At 42.6% G+C, this 25,895-nt stretch overlaps 1 protein-coding gene across 7 annotated transcripts in view; it reads right to left on the bottom strand.

Moving 5' to 3' along the window:
- Nucleotides 1–190: 190 nt before the first annotated feature.
- LOC105418223 (titin homolog) overlaps nucleotides 191–25,895 on the bottom strand; it is a 37,262-nt gene continuing 11,557 nt past the window's right edge. For 2 of the 7 annotated variants that reach the window (XM_029831491.1, XM_029831485.1), the window contains exons 13-49: nucleotides 25,554–25,622; nucleotides 25,144–25,221; nucleotides 19,940–20,014; nucleotides 19,761–19,847; nucleotides 19,611–19,679; nucleotides 19,459–19,530; nucleotides 10,473–10,547; nucleotides 10,317–10,385; nucleotides 10,161–10,232; nucleotides 9,665–9,739; nucleotides 9,486–9,572; nucleotides 9,336–9,404; nucleotides 9,180–9,251; nucleotides 8,684–8,758; nucleotides 8,505–8,591; nucleotides 8,355–8,423; nucleotides 8,199–8,270; nucleotides 7,703–7,777; nucleotides 7,524–7,610; nucleotides 7,386–7,442; nucleotides 7,234–7,305; nucleotides 6,549–6,620; nucleotides 6,406–6,474; nucleotides 6,255–6,326; nucleotides 5,788–5,853; nucleotides 5,282–5,350; nucleotides 5,103–5,174; nucleotides 4,944–5,015; nucleotides 4,790–4,849; nucleotides 4,195–4,266; nucleotides 4,033–4,086; nucleotides 3,759–3,830; nucleotides 3,596–3,670; nucleotides 3,462–3,501; nucleotides 3,314–3,362; nucleotides 2,772–3,186; nucleotides 191–2,641 (exon numbers count right to left, since the gene is read on the bottom strand). In XM_029831491.1, coding sequence (XP_029687351.1) covers nucleotides 1,232–2,641; nucleotides 2,772–3,186; nucleotides 3,314–3,362; nucleotides 3,462–3,501; nucleotides 3,596–3,670; nucleotides 3,759–3,830; nucleotides 4,033–4,086; nucleotides 4,195–4,266; nucleotides 4,790–4,849; nucleotides 4,944–5,015; nucleotides 5,103–5,174; nucleotides 5,282–5,350; nucleotides 5,788–5,853; nucleotides 6,255–6,326; nucleotides 6,406–6,474; nucleotides 6,549–6,620; nucleotides 7,234–7,305; nucleotides 7,386–7,442; nucleotides 7,524–7,610; nucleotides 7,703–7,777; nucleotides 8,199–8,270; nucleotides 8,355–8,423; nucleotides 8,505–8,591; nucleotides 8,684–8,758; nucleotides 9,180–9,251; nucleotides 9,336–9,404; nucleotides 9,486–9,572; nucleotides 9,665–9,739; nucleotides 10,161–10,232; nucleotides 10,317–10,385; nucleotides 10,473–10,547; nucleotides 19,459–19,530; nucleotides 19,611–19,679; nucleotides 19,761–19,847; nucleotides 19,940–20,014; nucleotides 25,144–25,221; nucleotides 25,554–25,622 — 4,302 coding nt within the window. In that variant the 3' untranslated portion in view covers nucleotides 191–1,231. The remainder of the gene's footprint in view (nucleotides 2,642–2,771; nucleotides 3,187–3,313; nucleotides 3,363–3,461; nucleotides 3,502–3,595; nucleotides 3,671–3,758; nucleotides 3,831–4,032; nucleotides 4,087–4,194; nucleotides 4,267–4,789; nucleotides 4,850–4,943; nucleotides 5,016–5,102; nucleotides 5,175–5,281; nucleotides 5,351–5,787; nucleotides 5,854–6,254; nucleotides 6,327–6,405; nucleotides 6,475–6,548; nucleotides 6,621–7,233; nucleotides 7,306–7,385; nucleotides 7,443–7,523; nucleotides 7,611–7,702; nucleotides 7,778–8,198; nucleotides 8,271–8,354; nucleotides 8,424–8,504; nucleotides 8,592–8,683; nucleotides 8,759–9,179; nucleotides 9,252–9,335; nucleotides 9,405–9,485; nucleotides 9,573–9,664; nucleotides 9,740–10,160; nucleotides 10,233–10,316; nucleotides 10,386–10,472; nucleotides 10,548–19,458; nucleotides 19,531–19,610; nucleotides 19,680–19,760; nucleotides 19,848–19,939; nucleotides 20,015–25,143; nucleotides 25,222–25,553; nucleotides 25,623–25,895) is intronic. The other 5 variants (XM_029831489.1, XM_029831487.1, XM_029831490.1 and 2 more) reach the window with 5 other exon arrangements.

Below are 25,895 nucleotides of genomic sequence, written 5' to 3' on the forward strand. Positions count from 1 at the left end.
TCTTCCTGCATGCAGTGAAGAAGAAGACCCTGCACCAGAACCGCGTGAAGGTTCTGAACAGGAGAGGACTGTCTAACAGCAGAAGATCTTGCATGGGGCCGTTGCTTTGAACAATTTTATCTTTAGGATGAATCCTGCTGCGTCGGACCAGTGCCCGTTCTGCTCTGTGCGAGAGATGGCGTTTCACACGTACAGTGAGTGTGAGAGCCTCAGTGTGGTTTTTAATGTTTTCAAAGGTGCTTTTAATGGTTTTAATTAAACATGTTCCATTTGAACCTTTGTTTACACCACCTTAAGCACTGTCAGCCCTCATTATACAAGCACACACCAGTGCACAAAAACACACACCCTTCCTTTATGGTCATTAATACTATATTAACAATAACTGTTTTTAACTGCGTATCCAGGTCCAATACCAAGAGTGCAGACACATTTATGAATAAACACAAAACACATTTGCAGAATAATGTGCCTGTAAGAGGAATAAGAACTGTAGATTAGAAAGAGAGCAAAGGGAAAACTGAAGATGAATTTTTACCACTACTGAAAACAAAAGCTTCTCACAATGTTTATATAGATATGCAGCAAATCTTCCACAGGAGGGATGGTATCTAACAAACAGTCTTTACAGATTGGTGGACCAATGTCCATGGCTAATAAAATCAAAGTAATACAAGCCATGAAAGAAACAAAACAAGATTGAATGTATTGCCTGCCCTAAAAAAAAAAGAAGGCGTGTATAGGATTAAAATTACAGAAACTTGTTGCTTCAACAGGCAGGGACTTGCATACCTTCCTGCTTGCTAAATAGCACGGTTAATTTTCAATTACTAATTAAACCTTTGAAAATATTTACTCAACAGACAATAGTTCAACAGACATTTCCATCTTGTTATGTCAAGCACGGTAACTGCAGGATATGTTAGGATTGATGTTACCATATCTGAACATCCAGGCTCTCTTCATTAGTTGGTGGCAGGGGAAAAAAAAGATAAAAATCCTCCTCTGGTCATGAGAGTATAGAATACTACAGGCGACCACACGTATGACATAGTTGCAGAATTTTCGGCATTATTTCAACACTTTATCATCCAAACTGAAGAATTCTTTTTTTCAGTTGTTGATTGCTTGTTAAATGTGTATTCCACCATTTTTGTACGCTTTTTAAGTGAACCATCCCTTTTAAAAAGGTAAATATCTGAATAATTACAGTAGGTTTTGATGTTTACACTTAAATATATAGGCCGTCTTCTAGGATGCTGGATCGTCCTCGAGATCCTCTGTGACTGCGTCTTCCCTCTTTGTCTCTCTCACCATCTCTGCTCTTCCTCTGCTCCACCTTCTCTTTATCCTGTGTGCTTCCAGAATGCTTCCTGATACTCCCATTCCCACCTCTCACTCTGACCTCCATTGACTCTTCACGTGCCACTGCTGTCCTTGTGTGATGTCTCTTATACTCCTCTCTAGGGTTTGTTGATTCGTGGTGATCTCGTCTCATTTGACTCAGATGTGACTTTTTTCTAAAGTCATCTTCCCTCTGTGTCCCACTGTTCTCCGTCTCTTCACTTTTCTTTGACATTTCAGCTCTTCCGTCCATTGCTCGTCTCTCTACCTTTCTCCCATGATCCACTTCTTTCTTTGTATGGCTTTCTCTTTCTGCATCTCTTCTGCTCTTACTCCTTTCACTTTCTCTCTTTAAATGTGCTCTTCCATGTTGTTCTTGTTTTGACTCATACTGTGCATATTTATCATGTTCTTTGGTCTTAATTTTCTCCTTTTCTTTGTTTGTGTCATTCCTGCTCCCCTGTTTTTTTTTTTCAGCAGTAACAGAGTTCTCTGTCTCTTTGTCTGTTTTGCTTTCTCTCGGAGATTTGTCTTTTACAACTTCGACTTTTGCCAAATTGACCTTTTCAATTTTCTGCTCATTTTTCTCATCTGTAATTTCAAATTTTGAGTCAAGCTTTTTTTCTTTATTGTGTTTTGTCTTCAAAGTTTCCTTATTTCCATCTTGGTCGTCCACTTTGTCTTTGTCCTCTCCAGTTTTTGTGCCCTTAGCAGTGTTTCCCTTATCTTTTTTCATCTCATTATACTTTTTCTCATCTTCCTCTGTCTTCTTGTTCAGTTTTTCCTCCAGGAGATCCAACTCTTGTTCCAATTCAGCCAGCTTCTTTGGGTCAGATGCTAAATCATCATCAACTTCCACCTCTACCTCATGGATCTCTTCATACTCCTCCACCTCAATGCCATCCATTGTTTTCTGCAGCTGTGTTTTCACTTTGTTCAATTCCAGAAGGCCATCTTGAAGCTCTTTACAAACATCCCTTATTTTGTTGGCAAACTTGGTTTTGGCACCCTTGCGGAGTTCATGGGAGTCCTTGGCAAGAAAGAAAACATCCAGAGCCAGGAATAACGCGGACATGACCCCTGTTGTGACACTAATGGCCTGCACAGCCTTTGCTGCTCCTCCAGCAGTGCCTAAAATCTGCACAGTGCTTATGAGTTTATCTGTGTTTATCATCAAAGCTTTTCCAGCACGGCCACCCTCCTTCATCACATGCTTGATGTTGTGGTTCAGAGCTTTTTTGGCAGCACTTTGGGAGTATTTATCAAAATCCCATTCCTGTAAGGTGTCCATTCCTGCCTGCAAGAGGCACAAAAGATTATATCTGAACACACACTCATTACATAAAATTATACATGTGAATGTACATGTATATATACATTATATGCCTTTACTTGATGTAACTTGAGGATAATTAACCAACTCCTACCTGCACAAACTCCAAACACTCTCGGATGACGTTGATCTCATCCTGGTAGTCCTGGATCATTTTTTCCAACTTCTTGCGGTCCATATTAGAATGAACAGCATCCGTAATGTTGGCTGTTGCTGAAGTGATGCTGCCCGCAGTCGCAACACTGATCCCTACTGCGGTGACTATAATAGACGCCCCAAACGTAAAAGGCGCCAGAATGAGGCCTGTAATTGTTGCAATACTGCCTGCAACACTAGCAACACCTCCACCCACAGCAGCTGCAACAGTTTTCTTATGAAATTGATCTGCTGCATCTGCCAGGGCCAAAAGCTCCAGGATACGATGTTGCAGAGATGCTCCACGCTGGTTAAACAGGCGGACAAATAGACAGGCTGCCATGTAAACACGATCTGCGGCCTGCTCCAAAGCCCTACACAGTTGGGAAAATCATAGCCAAAACGTACAAATATTTGTCGCAATCTTTGAAATAATAGAGCTAAAAGTAAAACAAAATAAAATAACTTGAAATAAAATAAAATAAAAACAAATATACTTACATTTCCTCATTGTCAGGAAAATTATTGGTCTCATTCCATTCTGCCCAACCTGGATGTCAATAGAAAACAATCAAACCACTGTGTGGCACTTAAGATATAAAGAGTAAAAACAATCCAGGTTAATATTTAAATAAACACACATACAAACCTTTGACTGTGTTCCACCACTGCATCAACTCGTCACCTTCCTAAAAGCAGAGGATTTGGTCAGCAAAAAGATTGTTTTTAGAAGTGCAATCACATTTGGCTAGTGTTCCAAATAAACAGCAGCATAAAACATACCTCCTCAGATTCCATTGGATTGTCCTCAGATGGATAGGATGCCATTTCAATAGGCTGGACCTCCACTGTACTCTCCTCAAGTACACAGTAACACAATCTTTACATCTGTTTAATATTCTCCTGTGTCAAATTCTTTTTAGCTTCCACTTTAAAGTATACTCACTGTTTTAGATGTTGCTTGGGTCAGTTCCTGCAGCTCAACAGCCTCTTCAATAAGAGGCATCTCTTCTGAAATCTGAGGAGAGGAAAAACAGAAGCAAATCTCACCTAAAACAGTGCAACAAGTAAAAGAAACATGAATTTACTTTACACTCTGTGTTTAAATGTTAAACAATTCAATTGATAATTTCATTGGATTAACAAAAATAAATATTTAGCATAATACTAAAGCTACATAAGAAGAGGTGCATAAATGGGAATAAACAAAAAAGGCCTACCTGGTCAGCCTTGGGTACCCTATAAAGAGTTTTTTTTAGTCGGAATGAAACAACCTGAAAAAAGGTAAGCAAATACAGATTAGTGAGACCAAGCAAGTTACAACAGAAATATATTACCGGTACTGTTTTATTTCCCTTCCAATGTAAAGAAAAACAACTCACTCGCTTTTTCTTCTTGATTGTTCTACTCCTACTCAGCCGGCCTTGTTCCAGTCTCTCTAAATTAACACTTTCCTGCAAACAAAGATGGACATTTAATAAAACTGAGAATGACAAGCGACCATAAACCACAACACAAACACTCGACGTGCTGAAAAGCAAGTCCATTCATTTTTTACTTCCAGGCTGGACTATTGTAATTCTTTATGATCAGGGTGTCCAAACAACTCTTAAAGAAGCCTCCAGTTGATCCAAAATGCTGCAGCTAGAGTTCTGACAGGTATTGACTAAAGAGATCACATAACTCCTGTACTGGCGTCTCTTCATTGGCTGCCAATTAAATTTAGAATAATTTTTAAAACCCTTCTTCTGACCTGCAAGGTCCTCAGAGGCCTAGCTCCATCCTACCTGGAGGAGCTAGTGATGCCTTAGTGATGCAATAGACCGCTCCAATACTGGGTGGTTCCCACAGTCTCTAAAGGTAAAATGGGGGGCCGCGCATTTAGCTATCAGGCCCCCCTGCTATGGAACCAGCTCCCTGTCCAGGAACGGGAGGCTGACTCCAGCTCTACTCTCACACAACTCTGAATTTCATCACCTCTGCAGTTTCTGTAAGGCTGTCAGAGCTGGAGTGGACCTCCATCTCACTGAGAGGATCCTGGAAAGCAAGGAATTTTGCACCACTATAAAAGAGCTTTTACAGATGATTAAAATTACACACAAGGGCAAATCAAATGTGTTTCTTTGATCACCTTAGTAACTATTGTGCGAGGAGCTGGTTTAGGAGACTTTTTAAAATAACCTACAAGCCCTACAGTCTTCTCCTGACAAAAAAAACAAAATTATTCATTTGTAGTGAATAATTCATAGCATATCAGCGATGAAAACTGAAGTTAAATCACAATCAGTACCTTTAACACTGTTGCTTCTGACAAACTTTCACAACTGGCAGACATGCTCTTCTCCTTGCCTGTGTTTGATTCCTAAACAGGCAACAATCAATAAAATGAATGAAAATTTGAATAAACCAATAAATGAATAAATAAAAGGGGAAATGTTCAAGTTTTATATGAATGAGCAATTATGACACCTCATCTGATGTTGCCTGCTTTGATGGTTTATGAGACTTCTTAAACATACCACTAAAAACACTTTTCTCCTGAAAACAGAAAGAAACAGTTAATGAAAAAACAATATTTAGAGCACAGAACTCCGCCAAGCAAGTCATTTCCTTACACTCTTAGTATAGTTAGCATAGGTATATAGGCAGTATTAATACAAGGTTATATAACAGTGGAATCCAGAACGTCAGCAAAATGAGCTTAATGAGCTATTCCTTGGCCCATTATCAAAATTTCCTGAAGATTTCATTAAAAAGCCATTACAAATTGGGCAAATGGCCATCTTGGCAGAGGTCTGCACTCTCTACTTTGTTTCTAGTTTTATATGTATTGATATTTAAATTAACTGTATCTTGCCATTACAAATCTCATTTGACCTAACATTAACTATTGAATAACATTGACTGTTCATGTGAAACAAAACTATAAAAGCTTTTGGAAATATGTCAATGTGGTAATCTTTGTGTACACTAACCTCTTCCAACAGGTTGTCAATACTGGATGATCTTATGAAGATGCCAGCAAGGCCGCCTCTTTTTTCCTTAAAATGCATTTTTATCATTTTAAAATATAAGAAAAATATTTGAAATTGTTGAAAATAAAATGATTCAAAATAAAAGTTAAATGTATAGTTAAATGTGTTCCCATCTTGTGAACCTATAAAAGTGTACAATAAAGTAACTCCTTGATCTACACTTTGTCAGCAAGGTTTCTCTCATGCAAAGTAACATCTGGGCTGCAAGGTCCACGCTCGGGAGTTTTTGTGACCTTGACAGCCCACATCCTCTGGACTGACCCTCTGAGCCCATATCCAGGGCCTGTCTGGGCCAGACTTTTTTCTTTTCTACATGACGGAAAGTGTTGCAGGAATGAAGGTATTGATGTGTGTGTCTGTCTCTTGTGTGTAAACCCAGGTGTGCTTAATAAAAATGATTGTTGTACCTTTGGAGCATTGGCATCTGACAGCTTCTCATTGCTACCAGATAATTCATTTGCAGTCTTCACCTCCAGCTCCTCAATCCAACACAACACATTTACCATTATTAAGATAATCACTTATTACAACTATACTAGTTCAAATTTAGCCAGTCACCTTTCCTGCGGCAGCATCCCATACTTGTTTCTGTGGCGTCTTAAACATGTTGCTAAAAATATTTTTATGCTGCAGGAAAAAAGTCAGTGAATGTCCCAACTGGAGACATTTGTATCCTAAATTTGCAGCATTCTGCTCCTCACCTTGGTGGTGTTTTCATCGCTGGCCATCAGGTCATCATTGCTTGCTGAGAGCACTCTCTGTCCCTCTCTCTCCTGAAGAAGAAAAAATATGTGTAGGCTGCTCTTTTTATATAAACACCATAAAATAAAATACACTGCACAGCAAAAGAACACCAAATTACAGTAGAATTTGATGTCTCTTCACATAGTTTGGAAGTCTTTTTCAAGAGTCCACTGAACAAACTTGATTTACAATCAAAGATAATTCTCCTGAATGCAGATACAGTGAATGTGCAAGAAGATGCAACCATCTGCCTGCTAATGGAAGAAGTTCATTTGTCTTTTTTGATAAAACTGTGATAGAAGTAGAAAATCGTATAGATCTATAATCTCTGGTCACATTCATACAAATGCTGCAAAACTGATGGACAGGGTTTTTGTGGCTTTGAGAGCCCACATTCCCTGCACCGACCATCTCAGCCCTACCCAGGGCCAGTTTGGACCAGTCTAATTCCTTTTCTCTATTTATCTCTTGCCAGTTTGGGTTGTTGGAATGGATGTTGGTGTGTATGCCTGTGAGTGTTTGTGTGTCCACGTGTCAACACGTGTGTGTGTGTGTGTGTGTGTGTGTGTGTGTGTGTGTGTGTGTGTGTGTGTGTGTGTGTGTGTGTGTGAGAGAGAGAGAGAGAGAGAAAGATTGTTGTACCTTTGAGACATTTGCATCCCACAGCTTCTCACTGCTACAAGATAACTCGTTTTCAGTCTTCACTTCCAGCTCCTCAGTCCAACAAAACAGACAATAACTATCACTGCAACATCACTCAATAGAGCTACATTAGTTCAAATTTAGCCAGTCACCTTCCCTGCTGCAGAATCCAATTCTTTTTTCTGTGGTTTCTTAAAAATGTTTTTATCCTACAAACAAAACAAGAAAAGTCCGTGAATCCTGCAACTGAAGACATTTGTGTCCCGATTTTGCTGCATTCTGCCCCTCACCTTGGTGTTGCTTTTTTCTGACAAGTCATCTTCGCTTGCAGTCAAGTCCTCATTGCTTGCTGAGAGCTCTCTCAGGGCCTCTCTGTTCTGAAATACAAAGAGAAAAGTCTCATGAAAAAGAGAATGGCACATTACACATGAAAAAACGCTCACTGCATAGCAAATAAGCATGAAATTACAGCAAAATCTGATGTTTTCTCAGATGGTTTGGGAGTCTTTTTCAAAAGACCGCTGAACAAACTTCCACCTTTCTCCTGACAAGACAGACAAAACAAATATTTTATAACAGGATAAAATGTCAATGTACAATCAAAGACAGTCCTCCTGAATATACATACAGTCACTGTGCAGCAAGGTGCAACCATCAGCCTGCTAATGGAAGAAGTTTATTTGTATTTATTGATAAGACTGATAGAAGTAGAAAATTGTAGCTCTATAATCTCTGGTCACATTCATGCAAATGTTGCAAAACTGATGGAGTGAGCAGACAGGGTTTTTGTGGCCTTGAGAACCCAGATTCTCTGCACCAACCATCTCAGCCCTACCCACGGCCAGTTTGGACCAGTCTAATTCCTGGTCTCTTTGTACCACTTTCAGGATTGGGTTATGAGAATGGATGTAGGTGTGTATGCTTGTGAGTGTTTGTGTGTGGGTGTGAGAGAAAGATTGCTGTACCTTTGAGACAGTTGCATCCGACAGCTTCTCATTGCTACCAGACAACTCATTTTCAGACTTCACCTCCAGCTCCTCAATCCAGCAAAAAAGACAATAACTAACATTGTGTGCAACATCACTCAATAGAGCTACATTAGCTCAAATTTAGCTAGTCACCTTCCCTGCTGCAGCATCCAATGCTTTTTTCTGTGGTTTCTTAAAAATGTTGCTAAAAATATTTTTATCCTACAAACAAAACAAAAAAAGTCCGTGAATCCTGCAACTGAAGACATTTGTGTCCCGATTTTGCTGCATTCTGCCCCTCACCTTGGTGTTGCTTTTTTCTGACAAGTCATCATCGCTTGCAGTCAAGTCCTCATTGCTTGCTGAGAGCTCTCTCAGGGCCTCTCTGTTCTGAAATACAAAGAGAAAAGTCTCATGAAAAAGAGAATGGCACATTACACATGAAAAAACGCTCACTGCATAGCAAATAAGCATGAAATTACAGCAAAATCTGATGTTTTCTCAGATGGTTTGGGAGTCTTTTTCAAAAGACCGCTGAACAAACTTCCACCTTTCTCCTGACAAGACAGACAAAACAAATATTTTATAACAGGATAAAATGTCAATGTACAATCAAAGACAGTCCTCCTGAATATACATACAGTCACTGTGCAGCAAGGTGCAACCATCAGCCTGCTAATGGAAGAAGTTCATTTGTATTTATTGATAAGACTGATAGAAGTAGAAAATTGTAGCTCTATAATCTCTGGTCACATTCATACAAATGTTGCAAAACTGATGGAGTGAGCAGACAGGGTTTTTGTGGCCTTGAGAACCCAGATTCTCTGCACCAACCATCTCAGCCCTACCCACGGCCAGTTTGGACCAGTCTAATTCCTGGTCTCTTTGTACCACTTTCAGGATTGGGTTATGAGAATGGATGTAGGTGTGTATGCTTGTGAGTGTTTGTGTGTGGGTGTGAGAGAAAGATTGCTGTACCTTTGAGACAGTTGCATCCGACAGCTTCTCATTGCTACCAGACAACTCATTTTCAGACTTCACCTCCAGCTCCTCAATCCAGCAAAAAAGACAATAACTAACATTGTGTGCAACATCACTCAATAGAGCTACATTAGCTCAAATTTAGCTAGTCACCTTCCCTGCTGCAGCATCCAATGCTTTTTTCTGTGGTTTCTTAAAAATGTTGCTAAAAATATTTTTATCCTACAAACAAAACAAAAAAAGTCCGTGAATCCTGCAACTGAAGACATTTGTGTCCCGATTTTGCTGCATTCTGCCCCTCACCTTGGTGTTGCTTTTTTCTGACAAGTCATCATCGCTTGCAGTCAAGTCCTCATTGCTTGCTGAGAGCTCTCTCAGGGCCTCTCTGTTCTGAAATACAAAGAGAAAAGTCTCATGAAAAAGAGAATGGCACATTACACATGAAAAAACGCTCACTGCATAGCAAATAAGCATGAAATTACAGCAAAATCTGATGTTTTCTCAGATGGTTTGGGAGTCTTTTTCAAAAGACCGCTGAACAAGCTTCCACCTTTCTCCTGACAAGACAGACAAAACAAATATTTTATAACAGGATAAAATGTCAATGTACAATCAAAGACAGTCCTCCTGAATATACATACAGTCACTGTGCAGCAAGGTGCAACCATTAGCCTGCTAATGGAAGAAGTTCATTTGTATTTATTGATAAGACTGATAGAAGTAGAAATTTGTAGATCTATAATCTCTGGTAACATTCATACAAATGTTGCAAAACTGATGGAGTGAGCAGACAGGGTTTTTGTGGCCTTGAGAACCCAGATTCTCTGCACCAACCATCTCAGCCCTACCCACGGCCAGTTTGGACCAGTCTAATTCCTGGTCTCTCTGTACCACTTTCAGGATTGGGTTATGGGAATGGATGTAGGTGTGCATGCTTGCGAGTGTTTGTGTGTGGGTGTGAGAGAAAGATTGCTGTACCTCTGAGACAGTTGCATCCGACAGCTTCTCATTGCTACCAGACAACTCATTTTCAGACTTCACCTCCAGCTCCTCAATCCAGCAAAAAAGACAATAACTAACATTGTGTGCAACATCACTCAATAGAGCTACATTAGCTCAAATTTAGCTAGTCACCTTCCCTGCTGCAGCATCCAGTGTTTGTTTCTGTGGCTTCTTAAAAATGTTGCTAAAAATATTTTTATCCTACAAACAAAAAAAAAGTCAGTGAATCCTGCAACTGATGACATTTGTATCTCGATTTTGTATTTTGATTTTCATTCTACCTCTCACCTTGGTGTTGCTTTTTTCTGACAAGTCATCATCGCTTGCTGTCAAGTCATCATTGCTTGCTGAGAGCTCTCTGTTCTTAATTACAAATTGAAAAGTGATATAAAATCACATACAGTTCATCTGAATAAAAAATACAGTGAATGTGCAACAAGGTGCAACCATCTGCCTGCTAATGGAAGAAGTTCATTTGTCTTTGTGTATAAGACTGTGATAGAAGTATAAAATTGTATAGATCTACAGTATAGTCCCTGGACAAATTCATACAAATTGTTAGGTGTTCTCCCTAATCATCTCACCTGCCTTCCACTTTCAAAGACTGGTTCACACTTACATCATTAACAATTCCTTGTTCAACCCTCTGTGGTAAAATCTTGGCTAAAAACTCTTTTTGACTGGTTTGCTTGGTTAATCTTGTTCTGAAATTCTAGAGTCTGTACATCATTTGCAGTACTCCAACTTTGTCGCCTGATCCTGCCTGTCTCGCCCAGCTTGCTGCAAACGCCCTGTTGACTTATTCCATTTTTGCGAACTGTGGATTTCCATTGCCATATCTCAGTCAAAAATTTACACCTCATTCAGCTGTGTGTATCTGCCTTTGGGGTTTGGTTTGTGCCTACAGTTCGTTACAGAACAATTTGGCCAGTATGGACCCCGCAGAAACACAACGTGCCTCCTCCTCTTAGGAAACCTTACTTGGTCAACAAGGACAACTGTTACAGACCCTCATCAACCACAGTACTAATGTGGCTAAGGCAGTGATGATTTCCTGCTTCAGTGCTAGTTAGTTTTCCAACAGAAGGCACATTCTTTTCCTAATGACTTTTTAAAGGTTTCCTATCTTCCTAACTTGGCCTGCTATGAGGCAAGGCACTGGCCTGGGCAGTTCCCACAACCGCCTTGAAGCGAAGCTTTACGTCGAGCTGTAACAAAGCCAGAAGGCAATTTTTGGTCACCCAGATCACTCTGGAGATGCCTCCACATGCTTGCTGATTCTCTGCCAGAGAAGAGTGCTCTTTGGCTGATTACTCTGTGGATTTTTGGACCCTAGCTGTGGATACTGGGTGGAACGAGGCAGCGCTTCAGGGGAGTTTTACCTGCAGGGGCCAAGTGATCAGCTGCGCAATGAAATCACTCTCCAGGTCAAATCCCTGGATCTAAATTCTCTCGTCGCTCTGGCTATTTTCCTGGAGAATTGCCTGAGAGCAAGACGTCAGGAGCTAGCATCCTGCATGTCAGTATGTCGTCCAGCCCGGTCGAGGTCAAGATCCGAGCTGTGAGTATTTATACTGTAGCCGTTCCGAGCATTTAATTTCTGGTGGATGTATGTATGTACCAGTGGGGTACTGGCAGGCCAGGGTTCGCCTGCCCTTGGAACAACTTCTCTTGTCCACATCATTATGTGTTGGAAGTCCAGTTCTCCATCTCCAAGCCTTGGTTGATTCAGGGGACCAGGACAGTTTGTTGGATGAGGAATTGGGTGCACAGGCAGGCTGCTCCATGAATCCTTTACCGTATCCCTTCACCGTCACCATATCCCTTCACCCAGATCAACCGCAGGACTGTCCCAGTCACTCTCATCATGTCCGGAAACCATTCTGCACAACTATCATTCCTCGTCATTTCAGCACCCAAAAACGCCTTTGGTACTGAGTTACCCTTGGTTACACCACCACAATCCTTAAATTGACTGGGTACAGGGAAAAGTGGCAAGTTGGAGTTCCCATTGTCATTCATTATGTCTAAAATCCCCATTGACTCTTGGTGGGGGTTCAGTTGCCCCAGGCACCTCCCAATCTCTTCAATGTGCCTAAATAGTACCATGACTTGTTTGAGGTTTTCAGCAAGGAGAAGGCTTTCTTCTTGCCTCTGCATCAACCCTATGACTGTGCAAAAAAGTTGACAGGTGCTTCTCTTCTCCCCAGTTGGCTATTCCACTGTTTGCACACTGAGAGGGAGGCAATAAAGAAGTACATCGTGGAGTCCCTCGCTGCAGAGATTATCCGACTGTCCCCCTCACCTCTCGAAGCAGGTTTCTTTTTTGTGGAAAAGAAGAACTGAACCCTTCCTCCATGTATAGACTACAGCGTCTGAACAGCATAACAGTCAAAAACCGGTGCCTATTACCATTAAAATCCTCTACTTTGGAGCCTCTCTAGGAAGAAAATATTTTTACCAAGTTGGGTCTCCGAAATACCTACCACTTGATTAGGATCTGTAAGGGCGAAGAATGTAGCTGATCGGTACAGGCTGGCGAAGCGGCCTCGGCAGTCGCGGAGGCAAAAACTCGGGCGTGGGAGGAGTTTGGTGAGACTATGGAGGAAGACTTTCGGTCGGCACTGAGAAGATTCTGGCAAACTGTCCTGCGCCTTAGGGGCGGCAGGCGGCAACTCACTCACACTGCACTAGGTGTGGGTGGGGAGCAGCTGATATCTCCTGGGGCAAGTATCCAGCAGTGGAAGGAATACTTCCAGGAGCTCTTCAATCCTACCAACATGTATCAACAAATCAAATCAATCTTTATTTATATAGCGTCTTATACAATCAAAATTGTTTCAAGGCGCTTTCCAGATTACTGGGGCCTAACCCCCAACAAGCAACAGTGGCAAGGAAAAACTCCCCTTTAACAGGAAGAAACCTAGAGCAGGACCAGGCTCATGTAGGGGGACCCTCCTGCTGATGGCCGGCTGGGTAGAGAGAGAGGAGAGGGGGGAGGACAGGTAGAGGATGGAATGGAGAGGAGAGGAGAGGAGAGGAGAGGAGAGGAGAGGAGAGGAGAGGAGAGGAGAGGAGAGGAGAGGAGAGGAGAGGCACAGAGGACAGAAACACATACAAAAATACACTATTTATGCAAGCCGCAGGCCGAGTGGGTCAGCGGGGCCGGAGGTCATCACACAGCTCCGAAGGCGGCGATACCTGTAAATGAATACAGAAGGGGGGGGCAGAAAAACTACACAAGAATCAACATAACTAGTCTACTTGAAGAGGAGGAAGAGGAAGAGGAAGAGGAGAGGAGAGGAGAGGAGAGGAGAGGAGAGGAGAGGAGAGGAGAGGAGAGGAGAGGAGAGGAGAGGAGAGGAGAGGAAACCATGACCCGGGGTGACAGAGGCCTGTCAGGTGATCATGTTTCTGGACCCCGGCAGCCTTGGCCTATAACAGCATAGCTAAGATGTTAAACTAATGATTAGACGACCCCCTAAGTATGACAGTTTGTCTGTCTATGATAGTGACTGGAACTGCAGAATTAGTAACAATAAGCTTTTTTAAAGAGGTAGGTTTTAAGTCTGATCTTAAAAGTAGAGATGGAGTCAGCCTCCCGTACCTGGACAGGGAGCTGGTTCCATAGCAGGGGGGCCTGGTAGCTAAATGCTCGGCCCCCATTCTACTCCTAGAGACTCTGGGAACCACAAGTAGACCAGCATTCTGAGAGCGGAGCGGTCTATTGGGCTGGTAAGGTGTCACTAGCTCCTCCAGGTAGGATGGAGCTAGGCCTCTGAGGACCTTGTAGGTCAAAAGAAGGGTTTTAAAAATTATTCTAAATTTAACGGGCAGCCAGTGAAGAGATGCCAGTTATGTTATGTGATCTCTTGTCAATACCTTTCAGAACTCTGGCTGCAGCATTTTGGATCAACTGGAGGCTTCTTAAAGAGCTGTTTGGACACCCTGATCATAAAGAATTACAATAGTCCAGCCTGGAAGTAACAAATGCATGGACTAACTTTTCAGCATCATGCCGTGTCAGTAGTTTCCTGATCTTTGTGATGTTTCTCAGGTGAAAAAAGGCACTTCGAGAGACTAATTTAATGTGTGAGGTGAAGGAGAGATTTTGATCAAAAGTTACTTCAAGATTCCTCACAGAGAGACTAAATGCTAATGAGATACCATCTAGAGTGATCATGTGATCTAATCTATCCCTGAGAGGTTCAGGACCAAACACCATGACCTCAGTTTTTCCCGGGTTAAGGAGGAGGAAATTTGAAGACATCCAGGACTTTATGTCTTTAAGACAAGTCTGGAGTTTCACTAACTTCTCTGTCTCCTCTGGTTTCATGGATAAATAAAGCTGGGTGTCATCAGCATAACCATGAAAATGCTGCCGAATAATGTTCCCTAAGGGAAGCATGTACAAGGTGAAAAGGATTGGTCCAACTACAGAACCTTGTGGAACTCCATGGCTAACCCTACTGTATGAGGAGGGAACACCATGGACATGAGCAAACTGGTATCTATCAGACAAATATGATCTAAACCAGTCTAGTGCTCTCCCTTTAATCCTAATCACATGTTCCAGTCTGTGTAACAGGATGCTGTGATCAACTGTATCAAAAGCAGCACTGAGGTCCAGCAGAACCAGCATAGAGACCAGTCCATGATCTGAAGCTATGAGAAGATCATTAGTAACTTTAAGAAGTGCTGTTTCTGTACTGTGATGAGCTCTAAAGCCTGACTGAAACATCTCAAACAGGCTGTTTCTCTGCAGGTGCTCCAGTAACTGAGTCACCACCACCTTCTCAAGAATTTTAGAGATAAAAGGAAGGTTGGATATCGGCCTGTAATTTGCTAAGACATCAGGATCCAGTGATGTTTTTTTAAGCAACGGCTTAATCACTGCCACCTTGTAGGACCGGGGTACATAACCTGTCACTAAAGAACAACTGATCTGGTCCAGGATAGAGCTGCCACGAGACACGTGGTGGACTTGGATTTCTGAATTAGCGATGACGCCTCAGAAGAATATATAGGAGTGAAGGAGTTTAAGGGCTCGTTGGAGAACCTGTATGTTCCCACAGTCAGCACATCTGGTGATGGTCCAGTTGTTGGGATGGCCTGGTTAGCTTTTTCTCTGATAGCTAGAACTTTATCAGTGAAGAAGCCCATGAAGTCTTCACCACTAAGGGAAGAAGGGATACGTGGATCTAAAACACTGTGACTCTTAGTTAATTTGGCCACAGTGCTGAAAAGAAACCTGGGGTTGCTCTTATTTTCCTCAATTAAAGAAGAAAAATAAGCTGTTCTAGCCTTGCGAAGGGCCTTTTTGTAAAGTAATAGACAGTCTTTCCAGGCTACATGATAGCTGTCTATTTTACAAGAATGCCACTTCCTTTCTTGTCTGTGCGCATTCTGCTTGAAGATCCTGATATGTGAATTATATCAGGGGGCACACCTCCTCTGATTTAACCATTTTCTTTTTCAGGGGGGCAACAGAATCAGGCGTGATTCTCAGTGAGGTTGCTGTACCTTCAGCAATAGAGTCAACCTCAGCAGGGCTAAGATTATAATGATTGATCCCTGGGGAAACACACAGTGGTCCTGGGATTAGCACAGGGATTGCTTCCTTAAACTTAGCTACAGCATTATCTGAAAGACATCTGCTATAGTAAGACTGTGCTCTGAGGATAGAAGAATCCTTAATCATAAATGTAAAAGTGATCATAGAATGATCTTGTGTAATGTTTATGAGGAATTGGGTAATGTTTATGTTGTAATTTTATTTCTATTTTGTTCTATATTTATGTATATATGCTTATAATGCTTATAATATGTATATATTATATATATATATATATGCTTATAATATATGCTGTATATATGCTTATAACGTTCTAATCTTATCTGTATTTATTTATTCTGTTATACTTATATTTGTATAGGTTGCTACTACAATTCAATTTCCCCACGGGGATGAATAAAGTACATCTTAATCTTAATCTTAATCTGACAGGAGTGGGTTCTGAGGGAACACTGACACGTGTTCTACCTCAACACCATAAGTCAGAACTAGATCTAAGGTGTGGTTGAAGCTATGAGTTGGTTGGTTTATCTGCTGGAGGAAACCAACTGACTCAAGTAAAGAAATGAAGCCATTTCTAAAGATGTCATTTACAACGTCTACATGGATATTAAAATCTCCAATAATAATGACTTTGTCCGTTCTAAGGACCAAATCAGATAAGAAATCAGAGAACTCAGAAAGGAACTCTGAATGTGGCTCAGCAGGGGGCCGATATACAACTACAAACAAAAGTGGCTTTTCTGTCTTCCAGCTCAGATGGGTGATGCCAAGAGTCAGGCTTTTGGTCTAGGATTAATTAATAACTTGGAGTGATAGATTGCTGCCACTCCCCCTCCTCGACCAGTAACACGAGGAATGTGATAATTAAGATGGGTAGGAGGAGTAGATTCATTTAAGCTAACATACTCCTCCTGAAGCCAGGTCTCAGTACAAGGTGGAACAGAGTCGGGAGACCAGGAGGTGGACCATCCAATTTCCAGAGCAGAAGTCCCTGTACCGAAGGAAGAGGAGCTTGGTCCGGATAGCCGGTTGTAAGTTGGACGCGTTCCCAGTGAGGGTTGGACTCCGCCAGGGCTGCCATTTGTCACCGGTTCTGTTCGCTGCTTTTTACGGATAACGTAGTTCTTCTGGCACCATCGAGCAGGGACCTCCAACACATGCTGGGGAGGTTCACGACCGAGTGTGAAGCGGCAGCGATGTGGATCAGCACCTCCAAGTCAGAGTCCATGGTCCTCGCTTGGAAAAAGGTAGAGTGACTTCTCCGGGTTGGGGAAGAGGTCCTGCCTCAGGTGGAGGAGTTCAAGTATCTGGGGACCTTGTTTACGAGTGAGGGTAGGGTGGAACGGGAGATCGACAGGCGGATCGGAGCAGCGTCAGACGTGATGCGGCGCTTAACCGATCAGTCATGATGAGGAAGGAGCTGAGCCGGAAGGCCGAGCTCTCAATTTACCGGTCGATCTACGTCCCAATCCTCACCTATGGCCATCAACGTTGGGTGATGACCGAAAGAATGAGGTCGCGGTTACAAGCAGCCAAAATGAGTTTGCACCGCAAGGTGGCCAGGCTCAACCTTAGAGATAGGGTGAGAAGCTCAGACACCCGGGAGGAGCTCGGAGTGGAACCACTGCTTCTCCACATCGAGAGGAGTCAGTTGGGGTGGCTTGGGCATCTGGGCAGGATGTGTTCCGGACACCTCCCTTTAGAGGTTTTCCAGACATGTCCCCCCGGGAGGAGGCCTTGTGGCTGGCCCAGGACTAGGGGGAAGCATTACATCTCTCGCCTGGCTTGGGAGTGGCTGGGGGTCCCCCCGGAGGAACTGATGAAAGTGGCCGGGGAGAGGGCTGTCTGGGCATCCTTCCTGAAGCTGCTGCCCCCGCGACCCGGACTCTGATAAGCGGGAGAAAACGAAATGAAACGAAGGGCGATGAATGGAAAATGGTATTCAACACCCCCATTAGGCCACTTTGAGTATCTGGTCATGCCGTTTGGACTCACCATTCCCCCGGCAGTATTTCAGGTGCTAAGTAATGATGTTCTGTGAGATTTTCTGAACCGCTCTCTGATTTTCTTTTGGAGCATGAAGGAACATGTAGGCCATGTGCAACAGGTTTTAGCAAGATTACTGGAAAGCAAATTATTTGTTAAAGTGGAGAAATTAAGATTTTCATGCTAACTTTGTTCCCTTCCTTAACTGAATTATCCAGAGTGGTAGGATGATGACAGACCCAGAGAAGATCAGAGCGGTGGTAGAGTGGCCGATCCCGGCAAATTGGAAGGAGTTGTATTGTTTTCTTTACCAACTCCTACAGTAGGGTTCACCTCTCCTGAGACTCACTTTGACAGAAGTGATTTTCTGCTAGTCTCCTGACGAAGATGAAGCCTTTGAGAAGCTAAAGATTCTGTTCTCCACATCACTGGTCCTCATGCAACTTGACCCCAGGCCTCGGATGTTGGGACCATGTTGTCCCAGTACTCTGGTACCGATAAACAGCTCCATCCATGTGCCTTTTTTTCCCTTGTAGGTTCACATCCACAGAGTGTAATTATGATGTGGGAAACTGTGAGCTACGGGCTATTAAGTTCGCATTGGAGGAGTGGCGACGCCTGCTGGAAAGTGCAGAGCAACACTATGTGGCTTGGATGGACCACAAGAATCTTGTTTACATCCAGTCCACAAAGAGATTATCTTTGCACACCATGATCCAGTTTTCCCTGGATCTCTCAAAGACCGCACACGTCCTTGCTCTGCCTAAACTTCCCACCACCCAGCCTCCCTGTCTCTCCTTCCAGGAGTGAGAGATTGCGGTTCCATCCATGAAGCAGTTTATTGAGAGGGTTTGGAAGGCTTGGCAAGCTACAAGGTTGGCTCTGGAGCACACGCACAACTCCAACTTCCACCGCTCAGCCAACCACAACTGTCAACAAGCTCCATTCTACCAACCACGTCAGTAGGTCTGGTTGTCCACCCATAACATTCAGTTGGCCAACAAGTCCTGTAAAGTTTCTTCCCGCTTTATTGGTCCCGTCCCCATCAAAAAAAGTATAAACCCCTCTGCCATCCATTTGAGTCCATGAAGATCCACCCGAACTTCAACTTTTTCCAGTTAAAAGTTTAAAAGTTCCCAGTTTTCCACCAGTTCTCTGTCCCCTCCTTCCAAGTGTTTTCCCTCTGCCCCTCCCTTCTGTTTCTTGTCAACCTTTCCACTCTGTGTCTATTTTCAGGATGGACAGGGCTGCTTCCTGGATCATCCCTGTGTACCAATTACACACCTGCGACTCATCTCTGGTTAATCTTCTCACCTGCCTTCTGCTTCAAAAGACTGCCCGTCTTGCCCAGCCTACTGCAAACTCCCTGTTGACTTATACTTTTGTGAACTGTGAATTTCCATTGACAAATCTCACTAAAATACTTACACCTAATTCCGTCATGTGTGTGTAACTACCTTTGGGGTTCAGTGTGCATCTGCAGTTCACAACACAAGTTCTGAAAAACTGATGGAGTGAGCAGACAGGGTTTTTGTGGCCTTGAGAGCCCAGATTCTCTGCACCAACCATCTCAGCCCTACCCACGGCCAGTTTGGACCAGTCTAATTCCTGGTCTCTTTGTACCACTTTCAGGATTGGGTTATGAGAATGGATGTAGGTGTGTATGCTTGTGAGTGTTTGTGTGTGGGTGTGAGAGAAAGATTGCTGTACCTTTGAGACAGTTGCATCCGACAGCTTCTCACTGCTACCAGATAACTCATTTTCAGTCTTTACCTCCAGCTCCTCAATCCAACAAAACAGACAATAACTATCACTGCAACATCACTCAATAGAGCTACATTAGTTCAATTTTAGCCAGTCACCTTCCCTGCTGCAGAATCCAATGCTTTTTTCTGTGGTTTCTTAAAAATGTTGCTAAAAATATTTTTATCCTACAAACAAAACAAAAAAAGTCTGTGAATCCTGCAACTGAAGACATTTGTGTCCCGATTTTGCTGCATTCTGCCCCTCACCTTGGTATTGCTTTTTTCTGACAAGTCATCTTCGCTTGCAGTCAAGTCCTCATTGCTTGCTGAGAGCTCTCTCAGGGCCTCTCTGTTCTGAAATACAAAGAGAAAAGTCTCATGAAAAAGAGAATAACACATTACACATGAAAAAACTCTCACTGCATAGCAAATAAGCATGAAATTACAGCAAAATCTGATGTTTTCTCAGATGGTTTGGGAGTCTTTTTCAAAAGTCCGCTGAACAAACTTCCACCTTTCTCCTGACAAGATAGACAAGACAAATATTTTATAATAGGGTAAAATGTCAATGTACAATCAAAGACAGTCCTCCTGAATATAGATACAGTGACTGTGCAGCAAGGTGCAACCATCAGCCTGCTAATGGAAGAAGTTCATTTGTATTTATTGATAAGACTGATAGAAGTAGAAATTTGTAGATCTATAATCTCTGGTAACATTCATACAAATGTTGCAAAACTGATGGAGTGAGCAGACAGGGTTTTTGTGGCCTTGAGAGCCCAGATTCTCTGCACCAACCATCTCAGCCCTACCCACGGCCAGTGTGGACCAGTCTAATTCTTGTTCTCTGTGTACCACTTTCAGGATTGGGTTATGGGAATGGATGTAGGTCAGGGGTGCTCCTTACGTCGATCGCGATCTACCGGTTGATCACGGAGGTAGTACTGGTCGATCGCAGCATGACATTAAAAAATATCAGCCTATCATTCATCCCGTCACTTGACTGATATACAGGGCAGCCAGTTAGATGACAACTGAATTTGACATTCAGGTGACCAATCAAGCGCAAACAACGACACTAAGCTATTCAGCGAATTACCTCTGATTTTAAGCCAATTAGTTAATTGTTATGTGTGTTTTGCAATATTGGCTCATTCGGTTATGCAAGGTACATCAGCATACATTGTACATACAGAATCCTCAATACATTTGAAAATAATTAGATGTTTTGCATTTTTGGGGTGGGCAGATCATTTTGACTTGGTCATTTTGTAAGTAGCTCGTATGCTGAAAAAATGTTTTTTGACAAAAAACATTTTGCACAGATTTGTATTGAGCAATATGGATTCATGGAGTTATGTGAGGTACACCAACATATATGGATCATATAAAGAATTCTCAATATATTTATGAATAAATGTATGTTTTGCAAATTTATAGTTGGTAGATCTTCAAATCAAATCAAATCAATCTTTATTTATATGGCACTTTTCATACGCTAGGTAGCACAAAGTGCCTCACAAAGGATAAAAACAGCAAAGAGAACAACAGAATTAAGAAAAGGACAGAGACACACACATGCATACAACACACTTACACACACACCCACACACATAAACAAGCTGAGGCAAGCTGAGACATGGCTGGGCACCGAGACCTGAGGCGAAGGAGACGCCACCTTTGGAGGCCCACCAGGCCGAGGGAGGTCACGGTCCGTGACCACAGGTGGTACCGCCACAAAGACCACCCCGACCCGGACAGTCCGGAGGCTCCACACCAAAGCACAGAGCCCCCTAACCACCCAGTCCATGGTCGACAATGGGACAGCACCTCCAGCGGTAGACCGGAAACATCTCCCAGCCTGGCAGGCCCCCATGAGGAAACACCATGAGGAGACACTGGAGCTAAAAACCGAATGACTGAAACAGTAAATGGGATAAAAGGTATAAAAGCTAAAAGCTGAGGAACTAAGAGTTGGAGTAGTAAAACAGTACTAAGACTACAACAGACTAAAACAGTAAATGGGATAAAAGGTGTAAAGACTAAAAACTGGGAATAAGAACTGAGGGAGTAAAACAGTACTAAGACTAAAACAGACTAAAACAGTAAATGAGATGAAAGGTGTAAAGACTAAAAACTGAGAGACTAAGAACTGAGGGAGTAAAACAGTAAAAGTGTCAAGTAAAATAAGGATAAGACATAAAATAAATTTAAAATAATCAGAAAATCAATTAAAGGCTTGATTAAAAAGGTGTGTCTTGAGCCTCTTTTTAAAAATCTCAACAGTCTCTGCGGCCCTGAGGTTCTCCGGCAGGCTGTTCCACAGTCGGGGACCATAATAACTGAAGGCCGCTTCCCCGTGCGTTTTAGTGCTTACATGTGGAATGGTTAAAAGGCCGGTGTCGGAGGACCTCAGAGTCCGCGAGGGATGATAGAATAAAAGCAGGTCAGATAAATAAGTCGGGCCAAGACCATTAAGACATTTAAAAACTAGTAAAAGAACCTTAAAATCGATCCTGAAACGCACGGGTAGCCAATGCAGCGATTCTAAAACCGGTGTGATGTGCTCCCGCCCTCTGGTCCTCGTCAGCACTCGTGCAGCTGAGTTTTGTAATAATTGTAGGTTTGTGATGCTCTTTTTTGGAAGACCAGAGAGCAGGGCATTACAATAATCTAAACGACAAGAGATAAAAGCGTGCATCAGCACCTCCGTGCTGGCCTGAGAGAGAAACGGGCGGACTCTGGCTATATTTTTCAGGTGGTAAAAACCTACCTTGGTTATGTTTTTGATGTGTGGAATAAAACTAAGCTCAGAGTCAAGGATCACACTCAGATTTTTTACAGATTGAGATGGCTTAAAATCCTTCAATTTTGGAAAAAGTTTCTCTCTCTGACCTTCAGGACCAATAACTAAGGCTTCTGTTTTGTCCTGGTTGAGCTGTAGGAAGTTTTCTGCCATCCATGACTGGATATCTAGAATACAGTTAAAAAGGGCATCAACTGGCCCTGTGTCATCAGGAGCCACGGCGATGTACAGTTGCGTATCGTCAGCATAGCTGTGGAAGCTGATGCCGTGGCTCCTGATGACATCCCCAAGAGGAAGCATGTAAAGATTAAAAAGGGTTGGACCTAAAATTGACCCTTGGGGAACCCCACACTTTGTCTCATGGATTCTCAAGGAACATGTATCCATACTTACAAAGAAGCTTCGATCACTAAGGTAGGAGGTGAACCAGTTAAGAACAGTACCAGAGAGGCCGACCAGGTTCTTCAGTCTATTCAATAAAATATGGTGGTCTACTGTATCAAAAGCGGCGGTCAGATCCAGTTTGTTGTCTAGGTTACACCTGATGTCATTTAAAATCTTTAAAAGGGCTGTCTCTGTACTGTGGTTCATCCTAAAACCAGACTGATGCCTCTCTAAAATATCATTTGAGTTTAAAAAATCATTTACTTGGTTAAAAACAAGTTTTTCTAAAATTTTACTTAAAAATGGTAGGTTGGATACTGGCCGATAGTTATTTAAAACGCTGGGGTCTAGATTGCTCTTCTTCAGAAGGGGCTTCACCACCGCTGTTTTAAAGGAGGTGGGGAAGACACCCGTCTGAAGAGAGCAATTCACCATATATAAGAGATGTTCCTCAAAGAATCCATAAAATGTTTTGAAAAACGGTGTGGGAATTGGGTCTAAAAGGCAGGTTGTGGGCCTAACTTGGGAGAAAACTCGACCAAGTGTCCTCGCACCAACCAGGACAAAACTCTCCAGTGTCTCCTCAGGTGGAAGCAATGATCCAGGAGTGTTGTTGATTAAAATTTGCTGTGATAAAAGACTGGATCTAATATTATCGATTTTACTCCTGAAGTGGTCTGCAAAGGCCTCGCAGAGGGTGTCAGTCGTTGTTGTGGGACACCTGTTAAAATTACCGTTGGTTAAAAGCTCAATGGTGTGGAATAGAAATTTGGGGTTGTTTTTATTGCTGGAGATTAGTTTTTTGAAATGAGAGGTTCTTGCCTGCTTGATTGTGTTATTGTAGGTTTTGAGGTGTTGATAAAATATTTCTTTATGGATGGTCAGTTTGGATTTCCTCCACCTCCTCTCAGCACTCCTGCAGGTTCTTTTCAGTATTCTAGTTTCTTCATTTCTCCACGGTGGTGCACGTTTTGTTCGTACAGTTTTTGTGACAAGTGGAGCCACAGAGTCCAGCGTTGACTTTAATTTATTGTTAAAAGTGTCAACAATAAAATCACACGGTGCTGGTAAAATTTCTGCAGGAGTGCTCTGTAAAATCTGGATAAAATTTGCAGCCACTTCAGGAGTCAGGTAGCGTCTCCTCATCGCTCTCACAGGGGCCCCCCGCTGGTTAAAACTGGTGATGTTAAAAAACACGCAAAAGTGGTCAGACACGGCCAGATCCACAACAGAGGACCCACCCACGGACAGGCCATAGGTTATGACCAGGTCCAGGGTGTGCCCTCTGTTGTGGGTCGGCTGTGTGACATGTTGTTTAAAATCCAGACTGTGAAGGAGGTTTAAAAATTCTCTGGACACTGGGTCCGAGGCGTTGTTGAGGTGTAGATTAAAATCACCAGTTATTAAAATCCTATTGTATTTAGCATAAATGATTGATAAAAATTCTGAGAATTGGCTGATAAAAGAGGTGGAGTATTGGGGTGGTCTGTAAACTGTTATGCTTAAAATCGGAGGGCTGCTAAAAACAAACGCATGATGCTCAAATGATGGAAACGTATTAAAAGAGACCTCGCGTGAAGACATTTCGGTCCTTATTATTGAGGCGGTTCCACCTCCTTTCCTACCCCCCCTTGTAGAAAATAAAAAGTTAAAATGTGGGGGGCAAGCCACTGTGAGAACAGCAGGTGCATCAGTGCCAAGCCATGTCTCAGTAAGGAGAATACCATCAAGGTTTTTGTCTAAAATTAAATCGTTTATTATAAAAGATTTGTTTAAAAGAGAGCGCACGTTCAGCACGGCCATCTTTATGTCCGCGCCGGACGTGCACTCATCATGTCTTTTTATAGGAATAATAAAAGCACTGTCACGTCTGGGAACAGTCCTGGGTTTCTGTCTGTATGAAGTGATGGTGTCAATGGAGTGAGTGATCTGTGATGTTGATGGCAGACATGGGAGTAGTGGTGGAGGGGCATGTATGGTGGGGCGTGCGGGGGGTGAGCCTATATGTGAGTGTGAGTGGGGGGCAGAGTGTTGGTGTGCATGTGTTCTAACCAATAGTCAGGAGGTGGATGTTGCGCAGGAACGGACAGTCAAGTCAATGTTCAAAGATAGAAGCCGGGACCCCGTGTGGTTTAGGTGAAGGCCGTCCCGTTTAAAAAGATGGGGTCTGTTTAAAAAGGCAGCAAAATTGTCAACGAAGGGGATACTGTTGCCCAAGCAGTACCCCTTCAGCCACAGGTGCAGCTGGCGGAGGCGGCTGGTGACGACGTCACCGTAGCGAGGTGGGGGAAGCGGGCCGGAGATAGGGGATCTTCTTGACTTGGTCATTTGAAAAGTAGCTCGCATGCTGAAAAAGTGTGGCCACCCCTGATGTAGGTGATGCCTGTGAGTGTTTGTGTGTCTATGCGTGTAGAGGTGTGTGTGTGTGTGTGTGTGTATGTGTGTGTGAGTTTGTTGTACCTTTGAGACATTGGCATTTGACAGCGTTTCACTGCTACCAGTTAACTTATTTTCAGTCTTCACCTCCTGAACCAGCTCCTGAAAGTATTTTATTATTATTTTGTAATAAACCAGGACATACCAATTTATTCTCTTTTAAATTGTCAGTGCTTGATAAAAGCTTGTTTTCAGAATTTGTTCATAAAAAGGTCATCAGTGATTTACAATTGCTATATGAAACCTTTCACATTATTTATAATTTAAAATTGTTAATGCTTGCTCTGACATTTTGTGAACCCCAAACTAAAGTTGGCACTTCAGTCACATGTCACTTTTACATTTCCATTTTATTCCAATTATCCTTGCTTAGTTCAGATATGACTATGACCAATGATAAAACACAGTCATATTGTGCTAAATAATGTCATTACCTCATCAGAGGAAGTAGTTTCTGCAGGTTTGGGAGTCTTCTTCAACATCCCCCCAAATATACTTTTTTCCTGAAACATATATCAGATAATGAGTGCCCACTGAAAATAGAAAAATGCTGCACCTTTTTGTAAATATAAGTCACCTTTGACTCTTTATGACCGGGGCACAGTAGAGAAGTTAATGCTGCTCTTTAACCTGTTGCACAATGGCCTCATGACAGGCTTACACTGTCGAAGCTCCATGAAGCACTGGGCACTAGACATTTGCACACCATGCAGAATTCGTTTCAGCATCTGATGTACAGTATTTTATGAGTGAGCCGCAAGTGATCACATCAAGCT

This window comes from Takifugu rubripes, chromosome 22, assembly GCF_901000725.2.
Source record: "Takifugu rubripes chromosome 22, fTakRub1.2, whole genome shotgun sequence".
NCBI lineage: Eukaryota > Metazoa > Chordata > Actinopteri > Tetraodontiformes > Tetraodontidae > Takifugu > Takifugu rubripes.